A 19,977-nucleotide genomic window follows, 5' to 3' on the forward strand; every position below is an offset into this window, starting at 1 on the left:
TGAACACAAAACACACACAACAGCAAGACATGAACACAACAGCAAGACATGAACACAAAATACACACAACAGCAAGACATGAACACAACAGCAAGACATGAACACAAAATACACACGACAGCAAGACATGAACACAAAACACACACGACAGCAAGACATGAACACAAAACACACACGACAGCAAGACATGAACACAAAACACACACGACAGCAAGACATGAACACAAAACACACAACAGCAAGACATGAACACAAAACACACGACAGCAAGACATGAACACAAAACACACACGACAGCAAGACATGAACACAAAACACACACGACAGCAAGACATGAACACAAAACACACACGACAGCAAGACATGAACACAAAACACACACGACAGCAAGACATGAACACAAAACACACACGACAGCAAGACATGAACACAAAACACACACGACAGCAAGACATGAACACAAAACACACACGACAGCAAGACATGAACACAAAACACACACGACAGCAAGACATGAACACAAAACACACACGACAGCAAGACATGAACACAAAACACACACGACAGCAAGACATGAACACAAAACACACACAACAGCAAGACATGAACACAAACGAAACCTGCATGCACAAAAACTAAAAATACATTCACACAGCAAGAAACACACTCTCTCTCTCTGCCTCCATACCCAGTGGCCTGTGAACGAACCCGTCCGCCGATGGATTCAAGGGTCTCACCGTCCGTCATGATTTAGTAACAGTTTTACAGTCAGATTCCACTGTTTTTTTTTATATTGAGACAGCCCAGGAAGCTGTGTAGCAGTTTATTCACTCATTCTTCCTGGCCAGAAAATAAAACCATGTCATTGTCAACTCCACACACACAGTGATGTGAGGGCAGCTCAGGTGTTAAGAGGGTGTTGGGCTACTAACCTGCCTAAACTCCAACTGTTACACTGACTGATGCAGCAGAAGACAGTTGGCTATACAGCCTGACAGCTAGTAAAACAGAGGGAGATGAGCAGGTTTACCTTGCCTCTCAAGCCCTACTGCAATTTACTAACAATTCCATACGAACTTCCACTAACTCCAGTTTGACATATGTCATGATGGTGACACAGGAGAAGCAGTCGCTAACTCACCCTATCCTTCCTTTCATCCCTCCTGTTTTCTCCCATCTCGTCACTAGGCACCCCTCCATCCCCCCACGTGGGATCTGTATAGATTTAGTCATAATCTGCGGAGGGCCATTAGGTCAATATCCCGTTACGCACACACATAATCTAATACCTCAGGGGCCCAATCAATCGGCTTCCCTGTGAGACAACAGACATGTTTTTTAATGTATTCTGTTTGGACACTCACCAACACTGGTTTGGTCTGGTCTAGACATCACGTCTTGCCTAAGGGCCTAGCCCCTCAGGCCATTCTGACCAATACTATCGTCGCTCTCTGACCCACCCGGAGTAAAAATATCCCCGGAGCAAAAAGACTGAAAACAAACACGATCATTTTCATAAATGGCTATGTGCTGTAACGTGGTGTAACCACTCAAACATTTTCCCTCTTTAGAAAGCAAAGTAATGGGGAAGTTATTCAGAGACCTGACACGACATTGGCTGAACACTGAGGTGAAGTGAAGTCAGCTCTCTTCAAGAGGAATGCAGACCAGACAAAAACATCTCCTGATCGAACTCCCACCAACATAAACAGACAAAAGAAAGATGGCTGTCCCATGCTGTGGAGTGTATCAGGCCCACTTCCAAATTCTTGCAGAGCCAAGATATTTATAAAAAATAAAAAATAAAAAAAGAGAAAGAGACAGAGAGACAGAGAGAGAGAGCGAGATCATCCTGGTGAATGCTGACCTAGCCTCACGGCAGATCTGGTGATCATAACAAATCCAAATGACATCACAGCACACTGCAAGGCCGATGGCTACAGTGATGTCACTGTGTGTGAGTGAGAAGAGGATGATGATGAACCATAAAGGTGCTGAGAGACCAGAGCAGAGGCTGGCAGGCAGCATACTCCTCCCTCCATTAATGCCAGGGCTCCAGTAGGGCTCTGGTGAAAGGTAGTGCACTATGTAGGGAATAGGGCTCCAGTAGGGCTCTGGTGAAAGGTAGTGCACTATGTAGGGAATAGGGCTCCAGTAGAGCTCTGGTAAAAAGTAGTGCACTATGTAGGGAATAGGGTGCCATTTGGAACACTGTACCACTTTACACCGGCCTTGTGCGGCAGGACAAATATTTACCAACTACCCATGCCATGGTCAGCTCATTAATTACCCCCTGATTACCTGCCTACATGGATTACCTACATTATTTGTGCTTGATTGAGCTTGCCTGGCTTAAAGGACCAAGAGAATAGACCCAAAACAGCAAACCCTTCCCATCTTGCACTCCAGGCAGGATAGAGCAAATGACTATTTGAAAGTGTGGACTAAGATGCCCTTCTCAGATGTGCACCGGCACCTTTCACCAATGTTCACTGGTGAATAGTGCTTCTGAACACAGGCACGTACACACCCCCTCTCTCTCTGGGCCCCAATGTGCAATCAAAGGCCTTGCAGATGAAAGGCAGGAAACAAAGAAGTCCTTAAGGGTGAGGAGGAAGACGGAGAGAGAAAGAACTAGAGAAAGACGCAAGTTCAAAAAGAAGAGCCAATATTAGGACACAGAGTGCTGAACTCCACAAAAATAAGCCAGCAACAATGCTGTCCTTTCTCACATGACAGGTCCACTCTCTGACATAGGGCATTATAGAGAGACAGAAAGACAGAAAGAAAGTGTTGCCATGTGCCAATGCCAAGCAGGATTACTGTGAGTGACCTCACTACACTGAGTCTAGGAACACAAAACACAACACAGACTACCAGTATGGCATGGCAACAGTCCTCGACCGAGTCCACGGCAACACAAGGAAAAGTAGGGCCGTTCCGAGCGTGATTAAATCTGCTCGCCGCCAAACTAAAACTCCCCATAGTACACCGGCAGGAAACTCCAGTGACCTGCTCCTCTCTCTCCCCCCGCCCTGATCTATCACTTCATCCGCCCTTATTGTTCATTAACTCCTTATTGAATCACGGACATGACTGCAGCTGTTAGCTGGAGAGTTAGCCAAGCATTAGCCTGCACTGACAGAGCTGGGTTCACAGAGCTAGCAGCCTCTGGAGTATATAGGCCTTGTGCCTTCACAGGCTTCAAGGGTGGTAGCATAGCCAAACTTCTGAGGAGCCACCAAGTCAGCCATTTTACTTTCATCAACACTTAGAGACCCACTGGCTCCAGGTTATCTACAAGTCTCTGCTAGGTAAGCAGCACCCACCCGTAGCACGCGCTCCAGCAGGTATATCTCACTGTTCATCCCCAAAGCCAAGTCTTCCTTTGGCCACCTTTCCTTCCAGTTCTCTGCTGCCAATGACTGGAATGAACTGCAAAAATCACTTAAGCTGGAGACTCATATCTCCCTCACTAGCTTTAAGTACCAGTTGTCAGAGCAGCTCACAGATCACTGCACCTGTGCATAGCCCATCCAACTACCTCATCCCCATACTGTATTCATCTATCTATCTTGCTCCTTTGCATCCCATTATCTCTACTTGCACATTCATCTTCTGCACATCTACCATTCCAGTGTTTAATTGCTATATTGTAATTACTTCGCCAACATGGCCTATTTATTGCCTTACCTCCCTTATCCTACCTCCTTCGCACACACTGTATATAGACTTTTCTACTGTATTATTGACTAAGTTTGTTTATTCCATGTGTAACTCTGTGTTGTTGTATGTGTCAAACTGCTTTGCTTTATCTTGGCCAGGTCGCAGTTACAAATGAGAACTTGTTCTCAACTAGCCTACCTGGTTAAATAATGGTGAAATATATATATATTTTTTTTAAGACAGGCTGTCTTGAATGAATCGCAAAAAACGTGAAAGTTAAAGACCAGTTACTGAGACAGGCTATTAGGCTTTTGCTTTAAGAGCAGCAAAGCAATTAGCCTAAGCAATGTCAATGTAACAAACTTGGAAATCAGGTTGTGAAAAGGCCATATCATTGAAGTGCTAGGTGTTGTCGTCCTCCCTCCTCCACTCCCTGGTCTGCAGTGATAAGTGAATGCAGGTGGGGTGCCACGGTAGGAGGGAGTGGGACTGCTGCAGCCTTTCACCAGCTGTTCCCACTTCCCTTTCCTGCCCTCGCCTCAGGGAAGGGTTTTGTGTCGACTTTTACTCACTGTCCCAACACTCCTCCAACACTGCTCTGGGGCTTCTCAACTGGAGCCCTGTTGTGCAGGACAACTCCAGTCTCTTAGACTAGAGCTGCATCCCATGGGGCTCGTGTTAAAAGTAGTGCACTATGTAGGGAATAGAGTGAGATTTGGGACGCAGCCTAGGGCTTCCCACCACCCATTCAGTAACCCCAAGCCTAAATTGTAACTTGGATGATCGTATAGCTTTTGGCCTAGAATAAACCAAGTTGCCACTTAGTTGTTCTCCATTTCCTCCCAATTCAGTATTGAAAAGGAGCAGCAAAATCTAATCCAAAAGGAAACAGTCTAAAACCAACACCGGAGTCAAATCCGCACAATTGGCATAGCGTCGTCCGGGTTAGGGAGGGTTTGGCCGGTAGGGATATCCTTGTCTCAGTATGTAATGAAATGTAAAAATGTAATAAAATGTATGCACTCTACTGTAAGTCGCTCTGGATAAGAGCGTCTGCTAAATGACTAAAATGTAAATGTAAATAAACGGGAAAGACTGAGGAGAAACATGTCTATTCATCTGAAGGACAGGTTATGACGGCATTTCTCCACAGATACTATTTTCTACAGTACAGGGGGTTTTACATGACCAGATGGTCAGGCACACTTAGATTTTTCTTGTACAAATCCCAAATATACACTACTGTTCAAAAGTTTGGGGTCACTTAGAAATGTCCTTGTTTTTGAAAAGCAAATGTTTTGTCCATTAAAATAACATCAAATTGATCAGAAATACAGTGTAGACAATGTTAATGGTGTAAATGACTATTGTAGCTGGAAACGGCTGATATTTTATGGAATATCTACACAGGCGTACAGAGGACCATTATCAGCAACCATCACTCCTGTGTTCCAATGGCACGTTGTGTTAGCTAATCCAAGTTTATCATTTTAAAAGGCTAATTGATCATCAGAAAACCCTTCTGCAATTATGTTAGCATAGCTGAAAACTGTTGTTCTGATTAAAGAAGCAATAATACTGGCCATCTTTAGACTAGTTGAGTATCTGGAGCATCAGCATTTGTGGGCTCGATTACAGGCTCAAAATGGCCAACAACAATGAACTTTCTTCTGAAACTCGTCAGTCTATTCTTGTTCTGGGAAATTAAGGCTATTCCATGCGAGAAATTGCCAAGACACTGAAGATCTGGTACAACGCTGTGTACTACTCCCTTCACAGAGCAGCGCAAACTGGCTCTAACCAGAATAGAAAGGAGTGGGTGACCCCGGTGCACAACTGAGAAAGAGGACAAGTACATTTAGTGTCTAGTTTGAGAAACAGACGCCTCAAGTCCTTAACTGGCAGCTTCATTAAATAGTACCCGCAAAACACCAGTCTCAACGTCAACAGTGAAGAGGCGACTGCGGGATGCGCTGTTCTGTGAAGGGAGTAGTACACAGTGTTGTACGAGATCTTCCGTTTTTACATTAACAATGTCTACACTGTATTTCTGATCAATTTGATGTTATTTTAAAATGGACAAAAAAAGTGTTTTTCTTTCAAAAACAAGGACATTTCTAAGTGACCCAACTTTTGAATGGTAGTGTGTACCTGGATACGTTTTCATCCAAGACTGGCAGCTTTGATGTGAACTGAATATGGCGACCTACAGTAACGTATAGGCCCATTTAGCTTTCTCTAGCAACAGTGACCTATAGAAGTCAACAAGTTAAGCTCAACAACATTTAAGGGACTGATTTCCCTACTTCCACTGGTCCTTGCATCTCAAAAGAAGTGGATATCACAGAGCTCATCTTCAAGACACTGGGACAGAGAAACATAATATGGTCTATTTAATTCTGTACCCTGAGACTAACTGTACAATACACAGCAATCTTACTAACTTGTCATCTAGCTTCAGGCATTCCAATTCTATTTAAATCTCATCTATAACCAACTGCATTTCCCCACTGAGGCATGAGGAGTGAAGTGGAGTACAAGCAGTAGAATGCTGCCATGCTACGTGCTGAAAATGTACTGGTCACCGACTCCACTATGGTACGTGCTGGAGATGTACTGGTCACCGACTCTACTATGGTACGTGCTGGAGATGTACTGGTCACAGACTCTACTATGGTACGTGCTGGAGATGTACTGGTCACAGACTCTATGGTACGTGCTGGAGATGTACTGGTCACAGACTCTACTATGGTACGTGCTGGAGATGTACTGGTCACCAACTCCACTATGGTACGTGCTGGAGATGTACTGGTCACAGACTCTACTATGGTACGTGCTGGAGATGTACTGGTCACAGACTCTACTATGGTACGTGCTGGAGATGTACTGGTCACAGACTCTACTATGGTACGTGCTGGAGATGTACTGGTCACAGACTCTACTATGGTACGTGCTGGAGATGTACTGGTCACAGACTCTACTATGGTACGTGCTGGAGATGTACTGGTCACCAACTCTACTATGGTACGTGCTGGAGATGTACTGGTCACCAACTCTACTATGGTACGTGCTGGAGATGTACTGGTCACAGACTCTACTATGGTACGTGCTGGAGATGTACTGGTCACCGACTCTACTATGGTACGTGCTGGAGATGTACTGGTCACAGACTCTACTATGGTACGTGCTGGAGATGTACTGGTCACCGACTCTACTATGGTACGTGCTGGAGATGTACTGGTCACAGACTCTACTATGGTACGTGCTGGAGATGTACTGGTCACAGACTCTACTATGGTACGTGCTGGAGATGTACTGGTCACAGACTCTACTATGGTACGTGCTGGAGATGTACTGGTCACAGACTCTACTATGGTACGTGCTGGAGATGTACTGGTCACAGACTCTACTATGGTACGTGCTGGAGATGTACTGGTCACAGACTCTACTATGCTACATGGTCACAGACTGTACTTTGGATGGGTCACACGTCTGGATATGGTTAAAAAACAACATGGAGTAATTAAGGAGAAGTGGATCCCCCTACTTTTGCTCCAGAGGCCCGAATGGCAACATGTTATCAGCAATATACATATATTTGTAATCAAATATCTCATGGTTCTCTCTTGAACCTCTGCAGCAGACATAGCCTACTATGGTAAGCAATGTGTTTGGAACATCAAATCACTAAATTGCAGTATTGAATTGTGATATAGAATCGTGATACATCAGATTTTATTGGATGAAATTATATAGCGTATATGATTTGAGACTGCTAGACCAATTGATCCAGCCTTTCCCAGGCGCTCTCTAGCAGCTAGGCCTAGAGAGACACACCCAGCCTGGTGATAGAGGCCTTGATAGTACCTCCCTGTCCCTGGTGGTACCATCTACCCCTTGGGGTGGGGCTGCCTGTGACAGAGCTACATTACAAAACCACTAAAGGCTAAACCTGTGTGACCCAGAAACAACAGACTAACAGAACAGTCCTGGGGCACGCACAGCATTGTGGAACATTCAGATAGAAATATGTTACGTAGAACAAACATGCCACTTTGACATGTAGAATAAGGAATCATGTCAGCTCGTGTCATTTCTATCTGCAACAATCTACTAGTCTTCTTTCTTTGGATTACCTGCCATTTAGGGACCTACCTTCTGCAACAACGCAACATGTTTACCACAGCACAGGATCATGTCTGGGAACAGAGAGAGCTAGCTAGATCAGTGAGCTACACTACAGGCACTTTCCAGGGCCTAGCTCTCTCTCTTTGTCTCCTCTCTGGTGTGAAATCCCCCCCACTGCAGTAATAATGACTCCCTCCCTGAGTGAGCACTCCACGCCACTCTCCCCCTCACTAGATGAACTATCTATTTACAGAGCATTGTGCCCCGTACGATCAAACAACCAAACCAGGCATCCATCCATAAGCAGGCAGGCTTGTGATTGCATTACTTTGAATGGAGAGGGCTGAGAAAAACAAAACGCTAGGCGATTGCTTAAAGAGTGCTGCTCACTATAGCTAAGAATAAAGGAGATGTGGACAGAGAGAAGACGTCTTTGGCAGCTTGTTGTGGGGTGGAAACGGCTGTAGCTAGCAGCAGCCTTTGTCGGGGAGCTGGAAAGGGAGTGAAATTAATCATTGCACAAAAACACACACGACAGGGGCTGCTTTTAGTAAGCTGATCCAGGGAGAGCCACAGAGAGAGCTCCCCATCACCAGATACAGTCCAGGGAAGTGTTGATAGGACTGATTACTGTACACATTAACTTCACTCTCATTCCACTTCTATTTAACCAGCTGATGGGCTATGGAGCACGCTGTAATAAGGTAACATTGCTATTCCAGAGAATGATTAACATGTAACCTAGTGTTTCAAACCGTTGGACAGGACAAGCCATGTACACGCAGCAGCAACAGCAGCAGCAGCAAATGTTGGGAGACAAAGACAGGAACTGGAGTCCATCTGTTCTTCTGAGACGACTCAGCCATGCGTGCAGGAAGCCTTTACAGTTAGCGCTGTGGGATTACAGAGGGCCTCAAATCTCCCACTGTCACAGATGCCCTGATCCAAGACCCTGGAAAACACAGCCCGTCACTCAGGTCTGGGCCCCTGCTATAGAACCCTGAAACAGATTTACGAATCGTAACGAAGACCGTTACAAATATTGACCAATGCGAAAACAAGACGGTAGGCTGTGGGGGTCTAATGTTTGAAAGTGTAAAACAGCATCACAAATGTAATAATACAGCAGGGTAAATATGACTTACTATTATACCCAATAGGCCTTTCTCATTGTCCCCACTGATTCAACAGGAGCCTTTTCTCCTTGTCTCAGTCACCACACAAAACCACTGGCTCCTTCCCTACAGTGTGCCAGCAATCTAGTTAGTGCAGGCCTGTAACAAAGGCGCCATGCAGTGAAGGACCTGTTCAATGTGGCATCACATGGACTGACACAGCAGCAGAGGGAGGGATGGGGGTCACACGGTTCCTGTAAGGGCAGACAAAGGCGTGCTGATGAGGGCCGGATGTCAGACGAGGGGGCACAACGGGGCCAAACCCGGGACAGCTAAAGCCCAGAATTGGTATTCCACTCAGTGACTGCCTGATTGACTCATTGCTTGGGATGTGTGTGCAGTGGAATGGGACCCACACACTGTCTAACAAGAAGGGAAGCGTTCCTGCCAGCCCAACCCTTCGCTCCCTCACTTCTGGGGTCACTTCAGCAAAGACACAATGTAACACATGCACACAGACCACCTCACCCAATGGACCCCTTCCCCCACGCACAAAAAGATGCTGAGTTGAGTGACGGACCTTGAGGCAGGCGACTCCAGGAATGATGACGGATAACTCAGCCCAGCGAAGCACATGAAAACACAGCCCCAGGCTCCCATAGCACAGCCTCCCTGAAGATTCACTGGCTGTCCGACATGCTTCAGAGAACCGCTATCCAATCACTTATTATGGGCTTTCAGTTGGGGATTCAGGCCCTATCCAGCCCAGCCTGAGAGAGGTTTAACCTTACACAACAATGTCTGGTTATGAATATCCATAATAATACAAATAAAATATCCATATCCTGATTAACTCTCAAGTAAGGAAAATGTGTCACTGACTCAGTACAACACAAGATAGGCAACATCAGAAAAAACGACGTAAGGAAGAAGTTCCCTACATGTTTAAGGGCACCTTCAGAAAAGTTATCTTCCCTTGTTGCTACTGCGAGCACAACTTCAAATCAAATCAAAGTTTATTTGTCACGTGCGCCGAATACAACAGGTGTAGACCTTACAGTGAAATGCTTACTTACAGGCTCTAACCAATAGTGCAAAAAAGGTGTTAGGTGAACAATAGGTAAGTAAAGAAATAAAACAATAGTAAAAAGACAGGCTATATACAGTAGCGAGGCTATATACAGTAGCGAGGCTATATACAGTAGCGAGGCTACATACAGACACCGGTTAGTCAGGCTGATTGAGGTAGTATGTACATGTAGATATGGTTAAAGTGACTATGCATATATGATGAACGAAGAGTAGCAGTAGCGTAAAAGAGGGGTTGGTGGGTGGCGGGACACAATGCAGATAGCCCGGTTAGCCAATGTGCGGGAGCACTGGCTGGCCGGCCCAATTGAGGTAGTATGTACATGAATGTATAGTTAAAGTGACTATGCATATATGATAAACAGAGTAGCAGCAGTGTAAAAAGAAGGGTTGGGGGGGCACACAATGCAAATAGTCCAGGTAGCCATTTGATTACCTGTTCAGGAGTCTTATGGCTTGGGGGTAAAAACTGTTGAGAAGCCTTTTTGTCCTGGACTTGGCACTCCGGTACCGCTTGCCATGCGGTAGTAGAGAGAACAGTCTATGACTGGAGTGGCTGGGGTCTTTGACAATTTTTAGGGCCTTCTTAGCCCCAGTGATGTACTGGGCCGTACGCACTACCCTCTGTAGTGCCTTGCGGTCAGAGGCCAAGCAATTGCCGTACCAGGCAGTGATGCAACCAGTCAGGATGCTCTCGATGTTGCAGCTGTAGAACTTTTTGAGGATCTCAGGACCCATGCCAAATCTTTTTAGTTTCCTGAGGGGGAATAGGCTTTGTCGTGCCCTCTGTCTTGGTGTGTTTGGACCATTCTAGTTTGATGTTTATGTGGACACCAAGGAACTTGAAGCTCTCAACCTGCTCCACTACAGCCCCGTCGATGGGAATGGGGGCATGCTCGGTCCTCCTTTTCCTGTAGTCCACAATCATCTCCTTAGTCTTGGTTACATTGAGGGATATGTTATTCTGGCACCACCCGGCCAGGTCTCTGACCTCCTCCCTATAGGCTGTCTCGTCATTGTCAGTGATCAGGCCTAACACTGTCGTGTCGTCTGCAAACTTAATGATGGTGTTGGAGTTGTGCCTGGCCATGCAGTTGTGGGTGAATAGGGAGTACAGGAGGGGACTGAGCACGCATCCCTGTGGAGCTCCAGTGTTGAGGATCAGCGTGGCAGATGTGTTGCTACCTACCCTCATCACCTGGGGGCGGCCCGTCAGGAAGTCCAGGATCCAGTTGCAGAGGGAGGTGTTTAGTCCCAGGATCCTTAGCTTAGTGATGAGCTTTGAGGGTACTATGGTGTTGAACGCTGAGCTGTAGTCAATGAATAACATTCTCACATAAGTGTTCCTTTTGTCCAGGTGGGAAAGGGCAGTTTGGAGTGCAATAGAGATTGCATCATCTGTGGATCTGTTTGGTTGGTATGCAAATTGGAGTGGTTTCTGGGATAATGGTGTTGATGTGAGCCATTACCAACCTTTCAAAGCACTTCATGGCTACGGACGTGAGTGCTACGGGTCTGTAGTCATTTAGGCAGGTTGCCTTTGTGTTCTTGGGCACAGGGACTATGGTGGTCTGCTTGAAACATGTTGGTATTACAGACTCAATCAGGGACATGTTGAAAATGTCAGTGAAGACACCTGCCAGTTGGTCAGCACATGCCCGGAGCACACGTCCTGGTAATCTGTCTGGCCCCGCAGCCTTGTGTATGTTGACCTGTTTAAAGGTCTTACTCATGTCGGCTACGGAGAGCGTGATCACAAAGTCATCCGGAACAGCTGATGCTATCATGCATGCCTCAGTGTAGCTTGCCTCGAAGTGAGCATAGAAGAAGTTTAGCTCGCCTGGTAGGCTCGTGTCACTGGGCAGCTCGCGGCTGTGCTTCCCTTTGTAGTCTGTAATAGTTTGCAAGCCCTGCCACATAAGACGAGCGTCGGAGCCGGTGTAGTATGAATCAATCTTAACCCTGTATTGACACTTTGCCTGTTTGATGGTTCGTCGCAGGGCATAGCAGGATTTCTTGTAAGCTTCCGGGTTAGAGTCCCGCACCTTGAAAGCTGCAGCTCTACCCTTTCAGTGCTTAGGGTTAAGTCTACTGTACCTTTGGAATACTAAGCTAAGTGTAGGCTACACCTATTCTCAATACTAAGTGTCTACCTTCAAATATAAAAATGGCTCACATATTTTTGTCCATGTGTTTAAGAACAAGAGGAAACTTTGTTCAACTCTCTCCAAGTCTTTTAAACCATAGTTTGTAGTCATTCCGTATAGCGACAGTGCTATAGATAATAGCCCATTGTACTCAGTTGGTTGTGAAGTCCTGGGGGCTTCCAGTTCAACAGCCAGGGTAAATTACAGAATAATGAGACTCTCTCGGGTCCTCACGAGCACCACTTCCTACACAAGTGCACCTTCACAGATCAATGCAAAGCCTACATGTTGTTGAAAAGATGCCCATCCAGTGAAGTACTGCCCAGGCAGGTGAAAGAGGAGTGAGGACACAGGGTTAGGCTTTTCCCACTACACGAGATGCTGAGAAAGAAAAATACCGGTCAACCAGTACAGTATGTCACCAATTAACTGGAAATATTCAAGCAGTCAGTGTAACTTAGCTATAACAGTCCCATATAACAGTAGATAGAAGTGGATTTATGTAGTAGATTATAGGTATTTCATGTTGCAGGGATTACTGATGCAAGATCCATTGCCACTCAGACAGCAAGCGTTGATGTGGTGTGAGTGATCAAGAGGGAGACGGAAAGAGGGAAAGGAGAGAAACAGAAGAGGGGGAGACAGAAGAGAAAAACAGAAGAGATGGAGACAGAAGAGGGAGTGCGCCTACAGCAGCATGAAGTGTAACACAAGACATTCCATACCTCTACTGGGACTGTTTCATTCAATCTGAAGGACAGACCTGACCTATTCCATGTTATGGAGGTAGGTGCCAACGTCACAGGCAGATCCCCATTTTGTTTTCTGTCTTAGGAAGAGTTTCAAACCCTATGCTACATGACCAGGCCATTCTGACATGACGTCCCTATTGAGCTTGCTCCAGATTTTTAAGCTCTCTTGTGCCGCAGCAAATTAAGCCTGTGGTTTGTTCTCGGTGTCGGTCAGCCCCATAAAAAGTCCCTCTCCAAAGCTGGTGTTAGTTTTAGGTTTTGGTTACATGGGGGAGGCTGTGGTGATCTGGAGCACAGAGGACTGTGCTGTGCTTCCTACTGCAGGGACACACTCCACACAAAACAGCTGCGCAGTTTCGCTGACCCCAACCCCGCTAATACACAAACAAGGACAACTCAAGCGTAGATGGATGCACACAAATAGCTTTTTTTCTTGAACATATGCCCCACACACAGGTCCTTGTATGTGATTGTGCAGGTGGCTTCCAGTAAGAGTAAACCTGCTCTGACCCGTCACAGACACAGTGACATCTTCAGAGAACAGTTGGGGTTCACTTCACAGCGCTACACTCGTGCGTGCTCACAATACACTGTCATGGCTTTCATGCAGGCTACAGACAAGAGGCGAAAACTAGCTGAAACAAATGCGGTTGCTAGCAAGGAGCACTTATACAAATGCCTTAAGGAGGACGGCACAATAAATAAGCCAGTGAGTAACAGGCAGGCAGAATTCAGCATGACTCAAAACTATGGAACTCAATGAGGATTTAGTTAGAAAACGGCAAAGTAGGCCTAACGATAGAAGTGACCACTATCCACATTTAACTCTGGCAACTACACCCAATGACAAAATAAAAAAGCACAAGTAGGCTAAAAGCTTAACTAGAGCTGCAAAAGGTTCAGCAGCAAGTAATGACAAAGAAGCATTTTCACCCTACTCAAAACAAGAAAAAAACTGCCTTTGTTCAACAACTTTTCCCCTGCAGCACTTGTTTTTGTGACTCTCAGCGGAGGAAGGGCTTAGTCTTATTTGTGGTTTTCTCCAACCCCCTCCTCCTACCCCATATTTGAACAAGAACTGAGGTCACTCAATCAGCTGTTCCTAGTCCCACCCTCTACTGGTTTCCGGGTAGTAACAGACCTACCCAATCATTAAACTCCCTTCCACTGCAGGGCACACTGGGGACAAAAACAAAACTTGTTCTCCCCCCTCCTGAATCTTGCAGGGAACTTCAATAGGCCTAGAATATTTTCAATAACTTTGCACTGCACTTTGGCATATACAACGAAAATGAACTTTAAAAAACAGTTTTGTAAATGGGAGTCCTGTTGCCTTTGTTCTTTTCTTTGTAGATGTATAAAGGCAGAAAGGGATCTATAACAAAATGGGAACTCTCGAGTTGTTGTTGAATGCAAAAGTAAAGAAATATAGACAGCACAACGCAGGTCCATGAAGCCCCACAATCCTAGATGGTTAAGCCGTAGTTCTCTAGCCAATGGTTCTTTAGTGGTTATCGAAATATGAGAATAACCTTTTCTGCAAACTATTCTATTCCGCAATGCAGCCATGTTATGATAGATACAAATCCAATATTTCTGCCTACCTAGCAAAGCATACTTAACAGCTAATCAAATAAACAGATTGGTATTTCCGTGATAGATAAGTTATTCATAGTTTAATAGAAAATAACAAAATAGCTAGCTATACTTCGAAGAGGACCAAATCTCAGATAGGGCTCGCGTTAAGTTTGCCTTCGAGACTCAGTGATGGTCGAAATAAAGCAGTTTATGTCGTAGCGTTATGTAAACAAAGGTGATAAGTCAAGCTGAAAATGGGATAAAAAGTGCTTTAGCTAATAGCCTTCATGACCGCAGGCTTGAGTCTTAATCAATGTTCGTCATTTCGGTTCATAATGCATTTTCCACTAGGTAAGTTAAGATAGTTAGCTAGGTCAACTCGAGCAAAACAACAGGATGTCCGTTTGTGTAACGATAGCTAGCTAGCCGGACAATATTTTTTTATATGGGCTTATTAGCTACTGTAACCACGTCAAAAATACTGAGCTTTGTTTATACACCTGGCTGGTTTGAAAAAACGAATTAACGTTATACTCCTTGTTCCAACATTTTAAATGGTTTAAAAACAAGATAGCTAAAGCTAACAAGCAGGTAATTATCAACAAACTTGGCAACACATTCTATCAGTCTCTGTGCCTGGTCTGGTTAATTAGCTAACGTTAGCTAGGCATCATAGCTAACTGTGGCATGCAATTCATCAAGGTAACGTTAGCTAGCTACCTAAGCCAAGTTATCTACTGTAACGTTAGCTAGCTAGCATTAGAAATACACTTTTTTTAATAGACATAGTTAACGTTATTGCCATTAAACGTGAGCAATAATCAATGCTATTAATGTATTATACAAACTATGCATTTCAAGCAGCTGTCATTACTAGTCATCTGTAGCAAGATGGAAAACCACCGAAAAAATATCGCTAGCTAACTAGTGTAAAACGTTAGCAGCTAGCTTGAATTCTTATGTTGTTTATGTTCTGAAAGGATACAGTTTCACCACGTCAGTATCCATTCGCCTTTTACCCGGACTTGGAGACGACATTTTTATATTCCACTGTAGAACACCAAGTCGTAAAGTGATGGCAGCTCAAACGTCTAGCTGTATTATCCCAAAGTTTACATTTGCTTTCGTCGCAAATGCGTATAACGAAATCTTTCCACGTCCCCTACTCTATCACAAGCAACGTATAGCCCTTCTCTCTCGCTGGCTAGCTCTAACTGTCCTGAAGCTTCTGCTATCCCTCCGCCGATTGCGTCATATACACGAGACAAAAAACGTCAACATAAATGGCAAAATTGTGTTAGTAGTCTTTACAGATTTATCAACGTAAAATGTTTTGATGGACAAGCTACCACAAAGCTAAGCTATTATTTTGATTATAGACTGAGATTTTAATATGAAAATAAAGTGTTTGCTTTAAAAAAAAAAGTGGTAATGGCACTCCCTGTGAATTATCTCTCTCTCCCTGCCAGAACCCACCCCCCTTTTAATTTCCTTAATTTTGTTGCTAGAGTCAAATACTTTCTATGGTACACATCAGAGTAAAATACTTTCTTTTGAACAAACTTCACGTCAGGATAGGCAACCGAAATTAATAATGAATGTATGTGTGTTATATTAAACATAGAGGAGAGAGTAAAATGTTGGCAAGCAATAAACATTTCAGAACAACTATGGCTGAATTATTATCCTTACACTTTCAAAAATATTAGTCGAATAAGACATGGGAGAGATGACGATTTTTGTCAGAGATTTATTCATAGACTAATACATATCAGTAGCGGATTTAGGTACAGGCGACATCTTGCCAGAGGCGGCACGGGGCGCCCGCACTCAGGGCGCTGAAGGGGGTTCGCCCAGGGCGCCATACAAGCTAGAACCACCACATACACTTGAAACAAATAGCCAAAACGAAAACTGCAGACAAAAATGCTTTCTGCTACTAAGATCAGTGAAATGTAGGCTAAACTGACAACGGAGTAAAGAGCAGAAATCTCAACTAGCAAACAAGTTGCAGCAATGAAGAACTAGAATTCTGTCGGGGAGATTTTCGGCACAACACCATTCTCACAAGGAGTATTCCATTACGTACCATCGGACAGCAGGATCTCTTTCCCCACAGCCCAGTGCAAACTGCACATCGTGTAGTCCACCCGCAACCCCAATCCAGCCACACACACACACACACACACACACACACACACACACACACACACAGCCTACTCATGAATCGCAAGGTCAAAGGCGCTGCAGAGGCAAAAAAAATTAACGAAATAGAGCAGAGGGCCACATTAATCAGTGTAAGTGTGTGAGGGGGAGCAACCAGTTGCTGGTATCAAATCCTATCCGTTGTGCCCTTCAGCAAGGCACTTAACCCCCCACAAGAACAGGCCCCCTCTCCAAAACCTGTATATGTACAGTACCAGTCAAAAGTTTGGCCACACCTACTCATTCAAGGGTTTTTCTTAATTTTTTACTATTTTCTACATTGTAGAATAATATTGAATACATCCAAACTAGGACATATATGAAATCATGTAGTAACCAAAAAAGTGTTAAACAAATCAAAATATATTTTATATTTCAGATTCTAAAAAAGTAACCACACTGGAATGCATTTCAATTAACAGTTGTGCCTTGATAAAAGTTAATTTGTGCATTTCTTTCCTTCTTAATGCATTTGAGCCAATCAGTTGTGTTGTGACAAGGTAGGGGTGGTGTACAGAAGATAGCCATATTTGGTAAAAGACCAAGTCCATATTGTGGCAAGAACAGCTCAAATAAGCAAAGAGAAATGACAGTCCAACATTACTTTAAGACATGAAGGTCAGTCTATCTGGAAAATTTCAAGAACTTTGAAAGTTTCTTCAAGTGCAGTTGCAAAAACCATCAAGCGCTATGATACTGGCTCTCATGAGGACCGCCACAGGAAGACCCAGAGTTACTTCCACTGCAGAGGATAAGTTCATTAGAGTTACCAGCCTCAGAAATCGGCAATTAACTGCACTTCCGATTGCAGCCCAAATAATTGCTTCACAGAGTTCAAGTAACAGACACATCAACTGTTCAGAGGAGACCTTGTCAGAATCAGTCCTTCATGGTCAAATTGCTGCAAAGAAACCACTACTAACAGGACACCAATAAGAAAAAAAGACTTGCTTGGGCCAAGAAACACAAGCAACGGACATTAGACCGGTGGAAATTTAAGTCCAAATTTGAGATTTTTGGTTCCAACCACCGTGTCTTTGTGAGACGCAGAGCAGGAGAATGGATGATCTCCACGTGTGGTTCCCACTATGAAGCATGTAGGTGGTGTGATGGTGCTCTGCTGCGGACACTATCAGTGATTTATTTAGAATTCAAGGCACACTTAACCAGCATTGCTACCATAACATTCTGCAGCAATACACCATCCCATCTGGTTTGCGCTTTGTGGGACGATCATTTATTTTTCAACAGGACAATGACCCAAAACACACCTCCAGGCTGTGTAAGGGCTATTTGACCAATAAGAAGAGTGATGGAGTGCTGCATCAGATGACCTGGCCTCAACAATCACCCGATCTCAACCCAATTGAGATGGTTTGGGATGAGTTGGACCGCAGTGAAGGAAAAGCAGCCAACAAGTGCTCAGCATGTGGGAACTCCTTCAAGACCGTTGGAAAAGCATTCCAGGTGACTACTTCATGAAGCTGGATTGAGAGAATGCCAAGTGTGCAGAGCTGTCATCAAGGCAAAGGGTGGCTACTTTGAAGAATCTCAAATATAAAATATATTTTGATTTGTTTAACACTTTTTTAGTTACTACATTCCATATGTGTTATTTCATAGTTTGATGTCTTCACTATTGTTCTACAATGTAGGAAATGGTAAAAATAAAATAACCTTGAATGAGTAGCTGTGTCCAAACTTTTGCCTGGTACTGTATGTCTTTCGGAGGGGTTGGGTTAAAAGTGGAAATCAAATTTCAGTAAGTCCTTGTGTGTAATTGAGCAATGAAGTGATCTTAATTAAATGGGTGTTTGAATATAAAAGCTTGCATTGATCCTTGATGCAATAAAAAGCTAAAAGGCACGCTTGTCAGATTCCTCATCCATCAAATCGTGAATATCTTAAGTTCCTTCGTGCTTCTACATCTGCATTGCTTGCTGTTTGGGGTTTTAGGCTGGGTTTCTGTACAGCACTGAGATATCAGCTGATGTAAGAAGGGCTTTATAAATACATTTGATTTGATTTACGTATTTTGGTTCTGAGTTCAGGAATATATTATTTTTATGGACACGTTCTTCTCTGTGGGATTGCTTCCAGTTCAGACAGATTCACCCCCATAATATGGCATATTTGTTTGACTCCCCTTCTCTCCCCCAGCGGTGAATGCACAGATGTTGGGTGGCAACTGGCAAGGCAGACCCCAGATAGCTAACATTGACAGTCCATAGGACACAGCCTCTCTCTTCTAAATAAAATGACCAGAATGGACATCCCCATTCAAGTCAACGTTCCTTGATAGGATCATTCTATTTCTATGGCCTCTCTCCCCCATAGCAACACTAGCAGGGGAAGCCAGGCCACAAAACGGCATCGCTGCCAGGTTTGTTTTAGCTGCACACTTAGTACCTTTCCAGGATCCTTTAAGATAACACATGTTAAGGATTTCTACCAGCTTTCTCACAGTTGAATTGCCTCTTAGAAACAGAAACATTACGGTATAACTCGAAACTTGTGCAACAACATAGGATACAGATGGGACCTAACCAAGGGAGTTATTTCTGAGCAAGACCAAGGCTATAAATGCAATGATGTATCAAGGACAAGCTCAGTTGGCTGTTATGAGAGCAGCAGCTATGTTTTTCTTCTCTACTAACTGCTTTCCCTTTTTCTAATATATTACCATTGGTTGTGTAAGTCAGACTAATAGGCTACATATTATGCCTCAACCTGAGTAGCATTACTAGTACTAAGCTCAGCTGATTCTGAGATGTGAAGGAAAACACTGCACATGTTGTCTGGTTTTAAATGAGAGCAGACAAAATGGCCACCAGGGAGGACCCTGAAATGCAACTCTTCACTGCCACTGTAATGTATAATGGGCTGACCTTGAGTACTTCAGTGTGGAACCACAGGACAGCCCGGGAAGAGTTAGGGCTATTGTGTAGGTCATAGACGCTGCTGTGAGAAGACTAAGGGCCACTCAAAACCAGGGCCTGTATCCACAAAGCATATCAGAGTAGGAGTGCTGGTCTAGGATCAGTTGTGCATTTTAGATCATAATTGACAAGTTTATACGGGCAGATCTTAGATCAGCACTCAGATGCTATGTGGATACAGGCTCAGAGCTTAGCTTTGTTCTCCAAACTACTTATTAAGACCACATTTACTGGAACAGTGCCAGCGACATGTTCTCTTTTGAAGCTGCATTTGAATTTGTCATTAGTTTATCCTTCCAAAACAAATTGGATATGCCGTGGAAACACATGAAAATAAAATGCAGAGTAAAAATAAACA

General features: G+C 44.2%; 1 protein-coding gene across 3 annotated transcripts in view; it reads right to left on the reverse strand.

Moving 5' to 3' along the window:
• Positions 1-15,708, reverse strand: part of LOC120031735 (ubiquitin-conjugating enzyme E2 H) — a 31,220-nt gene extending 15,512 nt beyond the window's left edge. For all 3 annotated transcript variants that reach the window (XM_038977523.1, XM_038977522.1, XM_038977521.1), the window contains exon 1: positions 15,461-15,708. In XM_038977523.1, the coding sequence (XP_038833451.1) occupies positions 15,461-15,513 (53 nt within the window). In that variant the 5' untranslated portion in view covers positions 15,514-15,708. The remainder of the gene's footprint in view (positions 1-15,460) is intronic.
• Positions 15,709-19,977: the final 4,269 nt, after the last annotated feature.

The sequence above is a fragment of the Salvelinus namaycush genome, chromosome 38 (genome assembly GCF_016432855.1).
Source record: "Salvelinus namaycush isolate Seneca chromosome 38, SaNama_1.0, whole genome shotgun sequence".
In the NCBI taxonomy this organism is placed as follows: domain Eukaryota; kingdom Metazoa; phylum Chordata; class Actinopteri; order Salmoniformes; family Salmonidae; genus Salvelinus; species Salvelinus namaycush.